Raw genomic sequence first — 19944 nt, 5'->3', positions numbered from 1 at the left:
TAAGCCTTTATGCACAGACCCTAACCACAACATCTAAGCCTTTATGCACAGACCCTAACCCCAACATCTAAGCCTTTATGCACAGACCCTAACCACAACATATATGCCTTTATGCACAGACCCTAACCACAACATATATGCCTTTATGCACAGACCCTAACCACAACATATATGCCTTTATGCACAGACCCTAACCACAACATATATGCCTTTATGCACAGACCCTAACCACAACATATATGCCTTTATGCACAGACCCTAACCACAACATATATGCCTTTATGCACAGACCCTAACCACAACATATATGCCTTTATGCACAGACCCTAACCACAACATATATGCCTTTATGCACAGACCCTAACCACAACATATATGCCTTTATGCACAGACCCTAACCACAACATATATGCCTTTATGCACAGACCCTAACCACAACATATATGCCTTTATGCACAGACCCTAACCACAACATATATGCCTTTATGTACAGACCCTAACCACAACATATATGCCTTTATGTACAGACCCTAACCACAACATCAGCGTTGTCATGGTGATTTTTTTACTGGCCGGTGTTTTAATGACGTCACACGCACGCACGCGTGCCGTGCATTTTATTTTACCTTCAATTAGGAAACATGTTTGTATAGGAAATGTTTTTTAGCTTAGTTTTAGTCTTTTGAATCTAATACAAATTCAAGGAATGCCATGAATTATTATAGAGCTGAAACTAAAAGTTTGCTTTGAACGAGTATCTTTCTCTTCTTCGCCGGTGGCTGAGGCATTGCTGCGTGCAGATAGGATCCTGGTAGCAGCCCTACTGAAGCCAACATGCTGTGTTGCTTACCGTGTAGCCTATAGATGTGAGGTGTGAGGAATCTGAGGAAACATTTTCACACTCACTAAACCTGTTATGCAAAGTAGCCATTTGGGTACTTGGCTCGTGAATCTACGGGGGGGGGGGGGGGGGGGGGGGGGGCACGTTCTAGCTTGCACATGCGTGAACGCGCGTGCACTGTACCGTGCCTTAACTTGCGCGTGAAAAAATCACTGGCCACATGCCGTCCTACTCCGTGTGGCTTCCATGACACCACTGCACAACATATAAGCCTTTATCTACGGACCCTAACCACAAAATCTTAGGTAGCAAGTAGCATGTTTGTTTGTCTGTCCGGCCCGCAGATACTCAACGATGCTCTACAAGCAGAATGGGTTGAACCCATATCATAGGCTGTTAGCCGGGTGAAAAGTGTTCATGCCCAACTAAGATATGAAGTGGTCCTTGACGAGACAGTACAGCAGGTGTTTTCAGTCTCCTCCCACCAGTGAGAGGTACCATTGAGGTACCATTGTGTCACACAAATATTTACCTATCTTTGCCATTTTAAAAAGAAAATTGCTATAATGTTCACCTATCATGTCATGGCCCGAATAGGGATGCTAGGGTTACTTGTTTCTTCCACCACTGTTTGTTATTTCTTATCTCTACACATTGTGTTCTTTTCAAAGTAATAAGTTGAAGCTTTTTGTTAGAGAATTATCAAGTAATTTACATCTCTAATTCTCTATCATTAAATAAATAGTAATAATATGAAATAATAATTTTCTCTACAGGACAGGCCTGGAATTTTGTTGTTGTTATTAATATTATTATTATTGGTTGATGCTATATTAAGTCATTTTGCTGGGGACCCCCTGAGTGTGATCATACGGCCTATTCACTTCTTTTGGGCTCGTTTCTCTAATAACATCTGTCAACATTGGTGTTGGTATTGACAATAATTTCTCATTCATAAGATCAGGCCATATTGGAGAACAATGGGCCTCATGCAGCAACCGTTCTTAAGAGAAAATGTCTTCTTAAACCCACTTAAGAGGTTTTTAAGAAGATTTTGGTATAGTCCAATGTTTTCTTAGCTGTGATCTGTTCTTAGGTAAGAACAGAATCTACGCACACTTTCGTAAGAGGACATTTTTTCTTAGACCCACTTAAGAAGTTTTTAAGAAGATTTTGGTATACTCCAATGTTTTCTTAGCTGTGATCTGTTCTCAGGTAAGAACAGAATCTACACACACTGAAGAGGACTCTTAGGGTGGCCTTTGAGTTCTTAAGCGTGACATGTTCGTGCAAAAATTATGTATTCTCAAAGTTTCTTCAATTCTACAGTTGTATAATATAGGATTGAAATTACAAGAATATTTTTATAATATCTTTAGAGCAGTGGTTCTCAAAGTGTGGTCTGAGGACCCCCAGGGATCCTTGAGGGAGTTCCAGGGGGTCCACAGCAAACGAGGAACAGTTTAATCACTTTAACCCTATTTTATACTTCGTTTGAAAATAGATGATCTACAAGCTCACAACGCGTCCCATTACTGGCCATTTTGAGCTTGTAGATCGGCTATTTTCGAAACATTTTGATAAATCTTTTCAAAAAATCCCAGGCAGAAAATATTTTCAGGTGGGGGTCTGCAGCCAAATGCAAGTCAATTTGGGGGTCCTTGACATGAAAAGGTTTGAGAACAACTGCTTTAGAGTTTTCAATGGGTCTGAATCTAACCCAAACGGACCCGGTTGAGTTGAAGCCCAAGCCCCATACCCACTCCACAACCCCCCACCCAACCCACCCTCATCGCCCCCCCCATACCCCCACCCCCATATCCCCGACATTCGCCACACCCCCATTTTCCTGTCCCCTTCCTACCTGAAAGCCCCCCTATACCCATCCCCATACCCCCCCCCACACACACACACAGCCCCCTACACCCCTCCTTGCACCACCATATCACCCACCACACCCATATTTCCACCCCATTACATACCAAGCAGCTGCTACCTTAAAGACCCTCCATATCCACCCACCAGCTTTCAGTAATAAAATGTTTTATATCCACTACTAACGCTACTCCTGAACATGAAATATGGATAACATGCCATTTTCAACAAATTTACATTGATGTCTAGTGGTGATATGTTATTTAATGTGAGAGAAATAATAATATGCATTCATTAATTCAATTAAATAATGTGCTGTTCACTTCAGAAGTACCTCCACAGAACTATTTATTTATTTATTTTTATGTTTGGAGTCTGGTGAACCATCTTTAGACTTTAGTTTAGGTATTCTTTACTTCATTCTCTCAACTTTATTTCTGTGTGTGATTTCTGTGTGCAGCAATCACACACAGGTGTGACTGCCGGCAGAGCCATGCAGTCATGCAGTCAATGGGCCTCATGCAGCAATAAGTTCCTAATGTTTCCTCTTACATTTCTTCCTAAGTGAATTCCTAAGAGAAGTCGAGTCAGATTCATGAAACGTTCTTAAAAGGCAGAATTGGGCCTCATTCAGCAACAGTACTTAAGAGGAAATTTCTTCTTAAACCCACTTAAGAAGTTTTTAAGAAGATTTTGGTATTCTCCAATGTTTTCTTAGCTGTGATCTGTTCTTAGGTAAGAACAGAATCTACGCACACTTTCTTAAGAGGATTTTTTTTCTTAGACCCATTTAAGAGGTTTTTAAGAAGATTTTGGTATACTCCAATGTTTTCTTAGCTATGATCTGTTCTCAGGTAAGAACAGAATCTACACACACTGATGAGCACTCTTAGGCTGGCCTTTGAGTTCTTAAGTGTGACATATTTGTGCAAAAATAATTAATTCTCGAAGTTTCTTCAATTCTACAGTTGTATAATATAGGATTTAAATTACAATAATATTTTTATCATATCTTTAGAGCAGTGGTTCTCAAAGTGTGGTCTGGGGACCCCCAGGGGTCCTTGAGGGAGTTCCAGGGGTCCACAGCAAACGAGGAAAAGTTTAATCACTTTAACCCTATTTTATACTTTGTTTGAAAATAGCCGATCTACAAGCTCACAACGTGTCCCATTACTGGCCATTTTGAGCTTGTAGATCGGCTATTTTCGAAACATTTTGATAAATCTTTTCAAAAAATCCCAGGCAGAAAATATTTTCAGGTGGGGGTCTGCAGCCAAATGCAAGTCAATTTGGGGGTCCTTGACATGAAAAGGTTTGAGAACAACTGCTTTAGAGTTTTCAATGGGTCTGAATCTAACCCAAACGGACCCGGTTGAGTTGAAGCCCAAGCCCCATACCCACTCCACAACCCCCCACCCAACCCACCCTCATCGCCCCCCCATACCCCCACCCCCATATCCCCGACATTCGCCACACCCCCATTTTCCTGTCCCCTTCCTACCTGAAAGCCCCCCTATACCCATCCCCATACCCCCCCCCACACACACACACAGCCCCCTACACCCCTCCTTGCACCACCATATCACCCACCACACCCATATTTCCACCCCATTACATACCAAGCAGCTGCTACCTTAAAGACCCTCCATATCCACCCACCAGCTTTCAGTAATAAAATGTTTTATATCCACTACTAACGCTACTCCTGAACATGAAATATGGATAACATGCCATTTTCAACAAATTTACATTGATGTCTAGTGGTGATATGTTATTTAATGTGAGAGAAATAATAATATGCATTCATTAATTCAATTAAATAATGTGCTGTTCACTTCAGAAGTACCTCCACAGAACTATTTATTTATTTATTTTTATGTTTGGAGTCTGGTGAACCATCTTTAGACTTTAGTTTAGGTATTCTTTACTTCATTCTCTCAACTTTATTTCTGTGTGTGATTTCTGTGTGCAGCAATCACACACAGGTGTGACTGCCGGCAGAGCCATGCAGTCATGCAGTCAATGGGCCTCATGCAGCAATAAGTTCCTAATGTTTCCTCTTACATTTCTTCCTAAGGGCAGGTACACACTGCAGGAGATTTGGTCCGATATTGCTGTCGCCGAAATTTTTTGGCGCTCGCCGACAAAACCTCCCGATCTGACACAGATCGGCCTTTGATCGGCGAGCTAATGCTCGCTCTGTGTGAAAGGTTCCGCGAGACGATGTGGCCGCGATTATCCGCTCTGCGACGGCTTTCCAACCGTTTTCAGATAACTACCATGTTAGATATTCAGCTCTGTCCCAGACAGGACAGCAGACAATATCGTACAGTATGAAAGGAGCTGCGACCACCTTGCAAAGAGATGAATGCTACAGCCAATGAGAGCACATTACAGCCACCGTGACCACAACAAACAGATCCCCCTCATAGTTACCGTCCAGTCCTGTATTAAGTTAAACATTATTATAAAACAGAATGAGAGTGAGTGAGCATGCTCGAAGGGGGCTGTTTATTTGAGACTATTGCACAGAGATAGAGAGAGAGAGAAAGACACAGAGAGCGAGCGATGTGTGTGTGTGTGTGTGTGTGTGTGTGTGTGTGTGTCATTGTCTGTGACTGTTGCCAGATTTTGCGAGAGAAATAAGCAACCAGGTTTGTGAAAACAAGCCCAACAACTATGAGCACTTTAAGCCTATATACAAATACATTGGATACTTGAAAATAGACGATCTACAAGCTCACGTTGTAGATAGGCTATTTTTAAAGAAGAAATTGGGGGGGGGGGCGGAATTTGTGGAATATTTTCCAAATCCACACAGATCTTGTATGGGGGTCTATGGCACAATATATTTTCAGAAGGGGGAGGTCTGCGCCTCTGCGGACAATTAATTATTATTATTAATTTGGGGGTCCTTGCCATGAAAATGTTTGAGAACAACTGGTTCAAACAATATTAGGAAACAAGGCCAAAAAAGCAACTACACTTTCAAGCAACTTTACAGAAAAACAATCCCTAAGTCGCTTATAATAAGCAGACATGGCAACGCTGTCACTGACTTCAGCGCACTTGACGTGCGAGAGAGAGAGGGGGAGAGGGAGAGGGAGAGAGGCATATCACGGGATACGTCGATTAAAATGAATTGGAATAAACACAAATGTATGTATTGGGTCTGACTCTGGAGATAGCATCCTAGTGAACTATCCTACAGTGTGTCAGCCCTGGTCGGGGATCAATCCTGTTGTGAAGACCACAACGATATTATGACAGCCGATTTCAAGAAATAAACTCCTGCAGTGTGTTATGCTTAACGATCAGATGACCCCCGACCACTTAAAGGTCCTGCAGTCTGTACCTGCCTTAAGTGAATTCCTAAGAGAAGTCGAGTCAGATTCATGAAACGTTCTTAAAAGGCAGAATTGGGCCTCATTCAGCAACAGTACTTAAGAGGAAATTTCTTCTTAAAGGAGCACTTCACCCCTGGAAGAAGTTTTCGGTCTTTTAATGAAGTTTAGGAGTCAATAAACAAGATCCTGGGTTTTTTTTTTGAGTAATCTGTGTTTTTAGATATCTAGTAATATTCGCAATATTCGTGACGTTATTTGCGTCATGAGAGATTGGTCTCATTCCTTTCCGCACTACATGTCTCGGCGTGTCTCAGTCAGACCATCTCAAAAGACAGCCCCAATGGGGTGTCCGTAACACTTTGTTCAACCTTCTTTCCCCACTCGGCCACTCCCATTAGCTGCGGCCATCGGCCCTTGTAGAGTGAGGCATTACTTTACCTGAGTTATCTTCTGATAGTTGTACTTGAATGTTGACATGAAATAATAATCCTGTGTAGTGTTTCATAAGCGCAAGCTTGAAAAAAAAAATACAGCGTGGAGTAGCAGCGCTGGTAAACAAACACCGTCACGAAAGGCTAGGATCATAATACCAAGGATGTGACAGTGATGTCAATACTATGCGACACGGAAGTTAAACTGCATGAAGATACTAAGGATGTCCCAGTGATATGACATCACTAACGAATCCTTGGACATATATGTAACTAGATGAAGTTTGCGAGGACAGCCAGTGTTGCCAGATATTGTGAGAGAAATAAGCAGCCAGGTCTATGAAAACAAGCCCAAAAGAAAAATAACTATGCCAAGAGCACTTTACCTAGACATGGGATATTATATATTTGAAAATTGCTGATCTACAAGCTCACAACGCTTCGCAACCCATTGTGAGCTTGTAGATCTGCTATTTACAAAAAAATCTTGAGGGGGAAAAAGTCCAAAATGTGGATTTTTTTTTTTTTTGCAAAATATTTTTATTTGCTTTTCAAAATGTGGAATATTTTTGACACATATTTGTTAGGGGCTCCCTGCCACAAATTATAATTTCAGATGGGGGTCTGTGGAAAAATACATGAACATGTTTGAGAACCACTGGTTTAAACAGCAATCAAAACATTTGGAAACAAGCCCAAATATCAACTACATTTTAGAAAGAAGCCGCTTATAATAAGCAGACATGGCGACACTGGCATGTCTGCTTATTGGTGGTGCGATGGTGGTGCGATGGTGGTGCAAGGAGGGGTGCAGGGGGCTGTGTGGGGGGTATGGGGATGGGTGTGACGGGTGGGTATAGGGGGGCTTTCAGGTAGGAAGGGGACGGGAAAATGGGGGTGTGGCGAATGTCGGGGATATGGGGGTGGGGGTATGGGGGGGCGATCAGGGTGGGTTGGGTGGGGGGTTATGGGGTGGGTATGGGGCTTGGGCTTCAACTCAACTGGGTCCGTTTCGGTTCGATTGTAATTTCAGACCCGTTGAAAACTCTACAGCAGTTGTTCTCAAACATTTTCATGTCAAGGACCCCCAAATTAACATGCATTTGGCTGCAGACCCCCACCTGAAAATATTTTCTGCTAGGGAAATGTTTTCAAGATTTATCAAAATGTTTCGAAAATAGCCGATCTACAAGCTCAAAAAGCTCAAAAAGCTATTTTCAAACAAAGTATAAAATAGGGTTAAAGTGATTAAACTGTTCCTCGTTTGCTGTGGACCCCCTGGAACTCCCTCAAGGACCCTTGGGGGTCCTCAGACCACACTTTTGAGAACCTTTTTTGCTCTAAAGATATGATTAAAATATTATTGTAATTCAAATCCTATATTATACAACTGTAGAATTGAAGACATTTCGAGAATTAATAATTTTTGCACAAACATGTCACACTTAAGAACTCAAAGGCCACCCTAAGAGTGCTCTTCAGTGTGTGTAGTTCTTTGTCGTTCTGAGTCGTGAGACACTCACTATGGGAAACAGCGCCATCTGGCGATGCAACAGAGCTACACACAATACGCTCCCGGGGCCCATTCATTGGGCAAGAGGGTATGTCACGTCACCGGCCGTCCCTTCCCCTTTCCGGAAGGACATATAAGGCCCGGTCGTGACGTAGTACTTCCTCCCTTCAGTTCCTCTGTTAGCAGATGTAACTACGGCTCACACGCATTAAAACTGAATTTATTTAACAAACAACTACAATCTTCGATTCCAGTCTTCACGAGAGAAACCAGCTTTAGCCCTAAAAGTGGAGATTAGGATAAATCGCCCACGGGCTTTCTCTCGCTCCAGAAACCATCTTTACAGCTTATTTCTACCTCGTGGCGAGTTGGCTAACTAGCCACCTTTAGCTACTAACTAGCTACCTTAGCTGCTAACTAGCCACTTTAGCTGCTAGACTACAGCCACAGCTTCCGCTAGCACCTCGTTTCTTTAGGCTAACTCCCCGTATAGAGCTGTTAGCCTAGCTCACGACCGCCTCTCACGATGGCCAACGCTAGCAGCGTCTCCTCCTACGATGGCCCCCTACCATCAGGGCGATGTGGACTCCCAGACTACTCGGCCCTGATCGCCGGAGACAGCAGCAGCGGTGAGTCGCCCGCCATCACCGGCCCCTTGCACCGCGGAGACGCTGAGGCCTTGGATGCTAGCGGCGTTAGCGGCTCTCGTGACACGCCGCAACGGCACTCCCACCTCCCCCCTCGACCCCAGTAGCCACGAGCGGTGGTTCTCATCGCTCGCAGCACCTTGATGGGACCCCACCACTGCCACGGGCCCTGTGGGTCGCAGCACTAGCCTCCCACGGAACCGCAGAAACCAACACCTGACCACCGCCGCTGTGAATACTGATATTCACTACTCCCAGCCCCGCCGTGGCCAGGCACCATCCGCCGTTATTGTTCCTGATGGTTCTCTTCTGGAACAACACACCAGTGGCCCTTCCCCCCCCTCTCCCAAGCGGTCCTTCCAAACGGCAGGTTCCAGCCCCAGGAGGACGTTTATTACTCGGACAAGGAATATTCGGGCGGAGAGGAGGAGGAGGACGACGAGGGGGAACTCCCGTGCTACCAGGGCTCCAGCGACAGCGTCTCGCACAGCCCCAGCCCCGAGCATGGAGCCGACTCCGGAGCCACAGCGGCCCATATCGGAGAAGTAATCTCCACCAGCACCCCCCTCCCGTCCTGCTCATCTGGTCAGCTCTCTCTCCAGGGCCCCGGAGAAGCCACCGACGAGACCCCAAGCACCACCAAGCTCTCCATTTCCTCCGTCTTCGAGAGGGCGGTGGCTAGGTGCAGGCAGCAGCTTCCAGTTGAGGAGATACAAGCCTCCTCCTCCGCACCCACGTCGGCGTTCCCAGGCATGGTCGCCCCAGAACCTCACCAGCCCCGTGTGAGGAAGCTGCCAGTGGCCACTGGATCTAAAGGGAACTTCCATACCGCCTGTAAGGGCCACGCCGATCCCCGTAAGTTCCCTGAGCTTGAGGCTGCAGGACCTCAAACGCGAGGCGGCGTCGGACGTCTTTGAGCCCCCTCCTCCCCCCAATGCTGCCAGGTCACAACGTCGCGACGCTACCCGACACCCTCGTGGGCGGGGTACCTGACCACCCTGACCACCCTGTTCCTCCCAGTGTCTGACAGACCTAGAAGGAGACACAGCATTGCCGACCGCCCCACCCAGGTCTGCAAGGTCAGAGTGGGTGGGAGCAGATACCCCCGTTGACGTTGGGGAAAAGAGAGGGACCCTCACTGGACTAAGAGGACAGGGTCAGGGACCACTCCGCTGCAACCAAGAAAAAGAGGGAATTTTTGCACATTTCTGTGAGGTCGGTACAACATATAATGCCTGTTTTTTGTGCCAATAAATTTGTTACAAAGAACCAAACCTTGCATTATTCAAACTCTGTCGAAATAAGTCCACAGTGCTAGGAAAAGCACCGGTGCTCGGCTTTCCAAACACTGCTGGATACAACATATAATGCCTATCATTGTGTCAATACATTGTTATGTAATGCTTGTCATTGTGCCAATATGTTTTTACACTTGAGTTATTTAAACCCTAAAATCAATATATTGTTATATAATCAAGGTTCAAGGTTCAACTTTATTGTCAACAATACCATTTACAAGTAAAGGCACGTGAATGTTCGCCATTATGCCAATGTGTTTGTTACACTGAATTTAATAACACCAGTGCAGATAATAAGACAAGTATCACCTCTGTCCGCCAGAGGGCGCCTTTGCACCTTGGCACAGGGGTCATGCCGGTTTTATCTCCCGTCCAACAGAGGGCGCCAAAACGCCACTGTAGTAGAGGGATTTCACAAGATGGCCGCACGGAAGGTAGGCAAGATGGCGAGAACCAGGTTAAACCGGATGTTGACATCGAGGAGGCGTGCGGGGTCACGTGACTTCCTCGAATTCCCCAGTCAGTCATATAACGCCTATACTGTCTCTAGGGGGTGCCACACGTGTGGCCCCACCAGATCGACCGACCACGTCACTAGTTCCCATGGTAACGACCGAACGGTTTGTGGGACAAATGACGCCAGCAGCCACGCCCCCCCCAACCCTCCCGCTCGCTGGTTAACACAGTGGAAAGCTTGCAACCCGCCTCCTTGGGTGCTCCGCACCATACAGAAGGGTTACAAGATGTATTTCTCCGCAAAACCCCCCATGTCGGACAAGGTTTGTTCTCCCATGCGACGGGCGGAGCAGCGCTGACTTTGGGAGAGGAGGTTCTCTCTCTCCTAAGCAAGGGCGCTATCAGAGAGGACCAAGCGTGTTTACAACCCTCTGTGTACTGTGCCCCCCTCGTCTCTGGAGGGCGACAGAACGTCTCCACCGAGGAAGAGGGCCCGACTAACAACTCAAACTCGACAGCCAGGGCTAGACAAGATGGCGACGACCAGGCTAGACTGGATGTTGACGTTGAGGAGGAATCTCGTGCACGGTCACGTGACTTCCCCAAATTCCCCGGTCAGTCATATAACGCCCATACTGTCTGTAGCGGGCGCCACACGTACGGGCCCACTGGATCAGACAACGACGTCACTAGTTCCCATGGTATCAACCAAATGGTCTGTGGGGCGAATGACGCAATGGAAAGCTTGCAACCCTTTTTTCTTGGGTGTTACGCACCATACGGAAGGGTTACAGAATGCAATTCACCGTGAAACCTCCCATGTCGGACAAGGTATTGTTCTCCCATGTTTCACTTAGCGGCTAACTGCCCTCACTCACAACGACACATAGCAGTGTTGTTTCTCTAGTGCAGCGCATAGCCAGCCCCGCTGAGGCAACACCGCGGTGACCACCTACCACCGCTACCCTCCACGACCTCCAGCGGGCACCACGCGTGCAGACCCGCTGGATCACGTGACGACGTCACCGATCCCCTTGGAAACGGATTTCAACGTCTCCTCGTTCATGGTGAGTCAGCCTTTGACTAGCTTCGATAGCTTCTATGCTAGCATAGCCCCCGGTCAGGCTACTGTTGTTTCACTTAGCGGCTAACTAGCCTCACTCACAACAACACAGTGTTTTTTTTATTGCAGCAGGTACGTCAGTGTTACACTGTGTTTGTACTGGTCAGGCTCAGTACAACAGTAACACATTGTGGTTGTACTGGTCAGCTCACCTGGACAACAACAACAACACACTGCGGTTGCACTGATGTGGTTCTTTCCATGTCAGGCGCAATGTTGTTTCTTTCATGCGGAGAGGTAATGCAGCCATGTCTCTGGGAGAGAGGGTCTCTCTCTCCTGAGCAAGGGCACTATCAGAAAACTATCTACGAATCGGAACCGACTGGGTTTTCTTCGAAATATTTTCTGGTCAAAAAGAAGGGGGGAGGATATACGACCCATTCTGGATTAAGGGGTCTCAACAAGTCTCTTATGAAATTCAAGTTTCGTATGCTGACGACCGTGGCGCTCCTGCGCATGGTACGTCACAGGGACCGGTGGACCAACATAGACCTGAGGGACGCTTACTGTTCGGGTTTCACCGTCAATTTCCAAAGGAGCGTTTTGGTTCCGTCTCAGCAGACCTCCCTTATAGGGATCTCACTGGACTCGACCACGCTCATAGCACGTCTGTCCCAGGTGAGATAGACGGCTTCCTGTCCTGTGTGAGGTCTTTCCGAGTAGGAAAGAAAGTCACTTACAAGCTATGCATGCAGGTGGCGGGTCTCATGGCTTCGGCCATACACCTGATCCGCCTAAGCAGGCTATTTATGAGACCTTTTCAAAGGTGGATGCGGGCTCTCAGGATCCCGCCTACCATGGAGTCTCGACAAGGTCTGGTGTCTCCACTTTGCATGGATTCACTCGGGCTGTGGTCACGCGCACTTTTTCTGTCAGAGGGTGTCAGCATAGGTGCTGTGATCTCACGGAGGGTCATCGCGACGGACACCAGCCTCACAGGCTGGGGCGCCGTCTGCGAGGGCGCACGGCAAGGGGGGTGTGGGACCTCGGTCTACAGTCGGCCCACACATAGGCCTACATGTTACATTTACATGTTACATTTACAAAGCAAGTTAATTTGTATAGCACATTTCATAAACAAAGGCATTTCACAGTGCTTTATATAAGACATTTAAAGGCATACAAATACATTTAAATAAAGAATAGAAGGAATACAAAAGAGAAATAAAAAACAAATGTCAAATTGCAACAGTGGTTTTATGTTCTCTCACACAATTTGAAATAAACTCACCTTGCGTTTCCACGCAATATCTAATCTTTTAAACATTTCCTCCAGGGTGGTCCTTGAGTTCCAGCCTTGTTCTTGGGCAAACTTGTAAACGCGTCCAAACAGACCAGGAAACATCTCCATCAGGTCAAGATGAGCTACATCCGCAGCTCTGTAAACAGAGAGAGCAGAGGTCACTCAAGTCACATATTCTGATGGTGACCTGTGACCACACTCACAGCTATAGTAATACAACCGCCATATCATTTTCTGCAATATGATCAAACCTATTTGACAGGATTCAATAGAAGAGAATGGCAATGTGAATACAATAATTTTTCATTGGCCTGTACTGTTGTGGTCATTCGAGGAGAACTCCATACTGCATGATGTAAACCTGTATAAGGAATTGCAGATAAACACTCTGATGATGGCTAATGTGAACTGCAACCTGTGGCCCATTGGGTTGATTTCCTTGATGATAAATTCATACTTTTGATATTTTTGTCCTAAAATTCTGATACAGAGAACTGACTCAGACATTCCAGGAAATTATTTCGTTTTGACAACGAAGGAAGTGCTCCAGGAGGAGTGCTCCACAGTCCACACATCATAGAAATAAAGAAACCAAATATTTTTGTATTTACACATATTGACCAGAGTGATGTTGTTTTTAACTCAACTTACTGGTGCTCACGTGCATTGCGTATGAAGCGCAGCAGTCCAAATGTGTTCTCAGGGTAGGGCTTCTTGCCATCCATCTTCTGGACCAACGCAGGTGGGAACTGGAAAAACATTAGACAACAACTTAGATAAAATGGACTTGGGAACATGTTGTTACATTGACAAAACAAGTTAATTTGTATAGCTCATTTCATAAACAAAGGCATTTCACGGTGCTTTATATAAGGCATTTAAAGGCATACAAATGCATTTAAATAAAGAATAGAAGGAATACAATGGAGAAATAAAAAACAATTGTCAAATTGCAACAGCGGTTTTATGTTTTCTCACACTATTTGAAATAAACTCACCTTGCGTTTCCACGCGTTGAACTGTCCCTGCTCAGCATACTGGTCTAATGCACCGATGAGGTCCTTGTCAGCATTTCGATAGTTCTGAACTTCTTTTTCATTTCCAATGTTCCTCAGGTACTCTACTCTCCTGGAAAGAAAAGTACTGAAAACATTAGGCTACTCTGAACAGATTTGTAGAATATACATACCTTACTGTAGGATGAAACTGATTAAGATTAAATGTATAATAACGTTTAAATATCAGTGAATGAATGAACAATATGTGGATAGGAAATGTTTTAGCTTATAGTACCTCTCGTTTAACCAAAAGAAGGGATGAGCCAAGCATTCCTCCACTTTAGGTCTTTTCTTTGGGTCTTCATTGATCATCTGCTCAATGAGATCCTTAGCAACCACATCCTGAACCTTATCCAGATTGTAGGCTCCATCCAAAATGTTACCTACACATCTAGCCGCTTTGCCAAATGGATGGTGTCCTCCAGATAGGATGTAATATGTTAACATTCCAGCCACCTTAAGAATGAGCATCATAGTTTTGTAAGTATTTTAATCATTCATTTCATTCCCATTCATTAACTTCTCACACAGAAAAAAAACAACAACCTGGATGTCAGTGCTCCTTTTATATGGGATATCATCTTCGTCTTCATCCAAAGTCTCCTTTGCCTTCCAGCATTTCGTTCCTGCACTGCTTGTACGGTGGGTTGTTTGTCCTTCTGGTAATCGACGGCTTATTCCAAAATCAGCCAATCTTGCTCGCTTTTGAATATCTGCAGGGCAAATTGGGTAGATCAAGGTTTTTAGATTGAGAGAGACACACACACACACACACACACACACACACACACACACACACACACACACACACACACACACACACACACACACACACACACACACACACACACACACACACTGTACAGTATATACTATACTGTGTGTGTGTGTGTGTGTGTGTGTGTGTGTGTGTGTGTGTGTGTGTGTGTGTGTGTGTGTGTGTGTGTGTGTGTGTGTGTGTGTGTGTGTGTGTGTGTGTGTGTGTGTGTGTGTGTGTGTGTGTGTGTGTGCGTGCGTGCGTGCGTGTTGCTTATGTTTATTATATTATCTGCTTGTTTATTGTAGCTTACCAATCAGCACATTCTGAGGCTTGATATCCCGGTGGAGAATAGGAGGATTCTGACGATGAAGAATACTTAGGCTTTTGAGAAACTGATTGGCAAGTTCCCTCCTCAATTCAGAAAGGCTGTCTTCAGGAAAGTCACGTTTGATGTATTCTTCCAGTGTGTATTCATATAACTGAAGTCCAAGGTAACCAAAGTATTTATCCTCTGTGAAGTCAACATATCGTACGATCGAAGGATCATCAAGCTCTGGAAGACGTAAAAAGCCTTCCTCAATCTTCAGCACTTGGTAGTTGGATTTAGTCATTCTCTTAACTGCGACTTCAGTGCCATCATCTCTTAACCCCAAGAAGACCTCAGTTCCATCACTTCCCTTTGCAATGCGGAATTCATCATCTTCCACAAACATAAGGCTCCCGACTTTGATAACTTTACAGTTATCAATATTTGCAAGCTTCTCTAACTGCTGCCTCCATCTGTCACTTATTTGGTGCCATTTTCGTACTTTTGGTGATGTACTGACAATGGGGTCGACAGGCTGCACATGTGAACTTTCAGTCAGACCAGATTCCTCAACAGGAACAGTTGTTGGCTTTTCTGCATCAACATGAACTTCATCTTTCAGCTTCTCTTGCTTTACATGCTTGGTGCCTGGTGGCTCTGTATTGGTGATCGTGGAAACTTCACATTCTGAGGATGGCTTGTTTAGATACCTTTTCAATTCTCGAAGCCTTTCTTTCAGGTTGTCATCTGTCTCCATGTCTGCAGATGCAATGATATCCTCAGGCACATGATCTATTCCCATTGACATAAAGCTGTTTGTGGCACGCTCAAATGGAAGGTTTGCCAGTATGCCGTATGTATACTCCCTCATATTAAACTTCTCTTTCTTCACAAAAGGAACAAGCAACTGCTCTTTCTTCACAAAAGGAACAAGCGCTTTGCATAATTTGTCGATCAGGTTCTGATTCCAGTTATCTTTTACTTTAGTTTTCTGTGTAATCACATAGAGCGTCTTCAAAACTACATGCTGTATTTCAGGAGTGCTTGCGTAGAGGAGTATCAGTAGTTCGGGGATAATAGCCAGTGATACCTCACTGGATATCTCTCTCAGTGTGCAGAAAACTGCACTTAGATTTCTGACAACTGTACCCTGTGTTTGTTCATTGGGAAGTTTTGGAAGCCGCTTGCCTGCATTTTCAATGTAGAAGTTCAGCTTTTCGTTGTCCTTCAACCACTGAAGAGTTCTCTGACGATACTCTTTTGCTGGTGGCCCCTTAACATTAAAGAGTCCGTCAATCATGTTTATATGGGTCTGGGGATTTTCCTCCAGCATATAACGATCAAAAATGCTGAAAACCTCTGTTGGTGTTTTCTGTTGTACAGCAAGTGTGAGATCAATAAAAAGTTTGATTTTGAAATAAAAGTCATCACCACTCAATGCAAGCTTATCCATCATTTCAGACACTTTTCTGTTGTAAATTGCTTTTTCATGACTTGTAGTATTGAATAAATTTACAATCCCTCCAGCTTTGATGAGGACTTTCATGATATCATCCCTATCATTGACGGCAGCATTGAGAAGTGGTGTCAGCATTGAGAAGGGAAATGGTGTGGTACCATTTGGATTTGCTCCTGCTGCAAGCAGCCTCTGCACAAAATCAAGTGGTGTTTTCTTAATTGAGGCATAATCCAGAGGGGTCCATTTATTTGTGGATAACCGATCTGGGTTTACACCTTCTTCACTCAGAAGAAAGGCACAAATGTCCTCCCTGTGAAATGCCACAGCAGCAGTCAGAGGACATATATGATCATTCAACTCCTTGCATGGGTAGAGGCCATTAATGTCTTTGTCTCTGATAAATCTTTTGAGCTTCTTGAGGTTGTCCCTAATAATGAACTGTATTATATGATGTGTTTCTCTTCGGGCAGCTGCAGTCACTGGTGGAACTAATTGGAATGTAAAATTCCCACTCTGCGCAAATAGATCCATTTCTTTGCTTCAGATTAACTGCTGGGTAAAAGAAAAACAGTTTAATACATCTGACCAGTACATCTATTACTTATATATCATGAGCTTTATATTTTCTACACATGTTAAAGAAGGTGGAGGGTTAGAACTGTATATGAGATTGTTGTGTACTCTGCAGAGCACCTAAAAAAACTGTACTTGAACTTGACCTTTACCAAAGATTTGATATTAGACTTGTCTCTCTGTCACTCCAGCCAGTTAAGATGCAGGTATTTCACGTAGAATACTGGTTGCACTTGCCTTTTCTTCATGAAACCACCACTTTGAAATGACTATCATTCTAAACCTGACTAGTCATACTTTTCAGTAGTCTGAAAGTAGGATGTTTTAGCTGAAATATATCAAATAAATTATGAAATGTGTACATATTCTGTATTTATGGTCAAGCATGAACCCACTAGTAGAACAAACAGTAAAAATAATTTCATGTCTCTATATTGTTCCATTTCCATATTATATTTACTTTTGAAAAGCTCTTAGTTCTTCATTCCTTGGACCAGTCTAGTAATTCAGCTCTAAATGCCCGTATTGATGTTACCTTTCCTCTAGACTTTTAACTTCCTTATTTCAGACTGAGAACAGGACATTCTATGTAGTTGTCTTACCTGACAACACTTGTTAATCAATCTGAAAAAGAAAATGGCTAGTAAGGGTATTTTTCATAATATTGTAGTCACATAATGTTGTGCCATTGAAAACGTATTTGCTTTTAAAATACTATGAAGTGTGGCAGCTTTAATAAATATATTGTTGTTGACTATTAGAAATATATATATTTTTTCTAAATATCCACAGGTTGACAAAGTAGACACATAGCTAATGTTCTGGACACTGTTTTATATTGTGTAGATATATCATTCTAGATAGACATTCTACCCAGAAATACCACTCTATACTTTTGTTTACAAACTCTCCGATCTGATCTAATAGCAAAAGGACTACAAATGTCATTAACAATTACATTAAATTAATATATAAATCTGTTTAATAAAGTTGAAGTTGTTTGTCTGTCTGTAGGTCTAGACTCTAGACAAATATGAACATGCCAGACGTCACAGAACTGATGTCATGGATGACTGACACCTTTTTTTGCCTGCACAATGCTAGGTATCAATATAGACAGACACACAATGCTGACATCAGGCTTGACAGTGCTGATGCAGTTGTTGTTGTTTTTGTTTTTTTTACCCATTTAGACCGGGAAATAATCTGTGTCATTTTTAGATTTCTTTGGCAATTAAAAAAAATTGCAGATATACAAGCTCATAGCGCTATGAGCTTGTAGATCTGCGATTTTTTTCTTTAATTATATATATTTTGTAGAATATTTTGTTCCAGGGACCCCCCGCCCCAGAAGAAAAAAATTGAGTTACAAATATATATATATTAAAAGATTTGTACAAATTTTCACGATTTTTCAAAAATAGCAGATCTACAAGCTCATAGCTTTGCACGAGTGCCGCGCTATGAGCTTGTAGATCTGCTATTTTTGAATAGCCAAAGAAATCTAAAATGACACAGATGCGTCCCCGGATTCAATTGGTTAATTGATTGAATACTTTATTAGTCAGAAATGTAAACAGCACATGGTACAGTAAGACGTTAAGGCTAAGAGGGTAACACAAACACAGTCCTGGGGACTTGTTTCCATTGTGGTCCTACAGTGGTATTCAGTTCATCAACATTATCAGCACTATTATGTACAAAATAGATGGGAAATTGACATTTACCTCCCCTTGTAGTCTCCTGATAGATGTTTTTTTTTAAGAAAACAGTGTTACACATCCTTTAATGGAGGGCATTCCACATTTTGGTGGCATAGTAGTAGAATGAGAATGTTCCCTGTAAAAAGTCAAAGCCTTTGAGCGCAGTTCACTAGCGTTAGTGTTTATGTGATCAATGCATTTCGATGATGTTACTCAAGAGCTATTGGCAAGACCTGGTTGGTTGATTGATACATGATGGTAAGAGTCATGCCCTATTCACGCTTTAAATGAAATACATACAAAACTATGGTCATATTATAACATACGTTTTATATAATTATAATTGCTCAGCCTGTAGCATAAAATAACACCATTAAGAATAATGTGGTAAATTAAACTTACAATTTCCAAGTATAATCTTCACATTGACACAGGCACGTCTGTCTTTCAAAACCCCATCAACACCTGTGTAAGGCTGATGCAACCTCATTAGAATGAAAATAGACCAACTTGAAGTCAGGACAGCCCTCTACATTCTAGAAAAACCTGAATGACAATATCTGACTGGAAACAGGGGATAGTCATTTGAACACATACCGACAACAGGCGGAAATGTAAAACTATGTAGAATGTTTTATTTACTTTGTAGTGACTCTAACATGGATTGTCATAGCAACACAAAGAGGGCTTGTAGGAAAGGTGTGGTTCTACTGAATCCAGCAATACCAATAGCTGCATACTCATAGGGTTATGCCATTAAACGTATATAGTGTTAGTGTCCCAAATGAGGGGAAAAATTAAACAGTCCTATGAAATCTATATGACACAGATTGGTGAACATCTACCTCTGTCAACAACAGGAGGCACTGCTCTGAAGGAAGTCAAGGACTTCAAGTACCTGGGCTCATGGGTCAACTCAACTGAGCAAGATCTTAAAGTGAGGAAGGCACTTGCATGGAGGGCCCTGAACGGCATGGCCAGTGTATGGAACTCCAACCTCCCCCGACAAATCAAAGTCAGCTTCTTCTATAGAGTCTGTTCTCCTATATGGCTGTGTATGCTGGACCCTGAAACCAACCCTGCAGAAGTCTCTAGACGGGTGTATGGAGAACCGGGATGACTGGAAGCGACGATGGAGGGCTCGTCTGAGGACGACCTAGAGAGGTAACAATATGGTTACTGTACATAGAGCGTAACAATAGTGTACTTACAACATGGATACTGTACAAATTCTGCAGTGTATTTTGTAGCTTGTAGATCCGCTATTTTCGGAAAAGAGAGAAAAATGGATGCAGGGCCCAGTATAGACC

At 43.6% G+C, this 19944-nt stretch overlaps 1 protein-coding gene across 2 annotated transcripts in view; it reads right to left on the bottom strand.

Annotated features, from left to right (window-relative positions):
• The window catches only part of LOC308074994 (uncharacterized protein), a 28991-nt gene extending 9900 nt beyond the window's left edge, over nt 1-19091 (bottom strand). The window contains exons 1-9 of one of the 2 annotated variants that reach the window (XM_080414569.1): nt 19037-19091; nt 18659-18770; nt 17534-17555; nt 14903-16910; nt 14379-14545; nt 14068-14288; nt 13773-13902; nt 13426-13523; nt 12763-12910 (exon numbers count right to left, since the gene is read on the bottom strand). In XM_080414569.1, the coding sequence (XP_080270695.1) occupies nt 12763-12910; nt 13426-13523; nt 13773-13902; nt 14068-14288; nt 14379-14545; nt 14903-16889 (2751 nt within the window). In that variant the 5' untranslated portion in view covers nt 16890-16910; nt 17534-17555; nt 18659-18770; nt 19037-19091. The remainder of the gene's footprint in view (nt 1-12762; nt 12911-13425; nt 13524-13772; nt 13903-14067; nt 14289-14378; nt 14546-14902; nt 16911-17533; nt 17556-18658; nt 18771-19036) is intronic. The other variant, XM_080414568.1, reaches the window with a different exon arrangement.
• Between the last annotated feature and the right edge of the window lie 853 nt (nt 19092-19944).

The sequence above is a fragment of the Gymnoscopelus braueri genome (assembly GCF_963280865.1).
Source record: "Gymnoscopelus braueri genome assembly, chromosome: 19".
Taxonomy (NCBI): Eukaryota; Metazoa; Chordata; class Actinopteri; order Myctophiformes; family Myctophidae; genus Gymnoscopelus; species Gymnoscopelus braueri.
The sequence above is the reverse complement of the archived record's forward strand: the minus strand, read 5'-3'. Positions and strand labels throughout refer to the sequence as shown.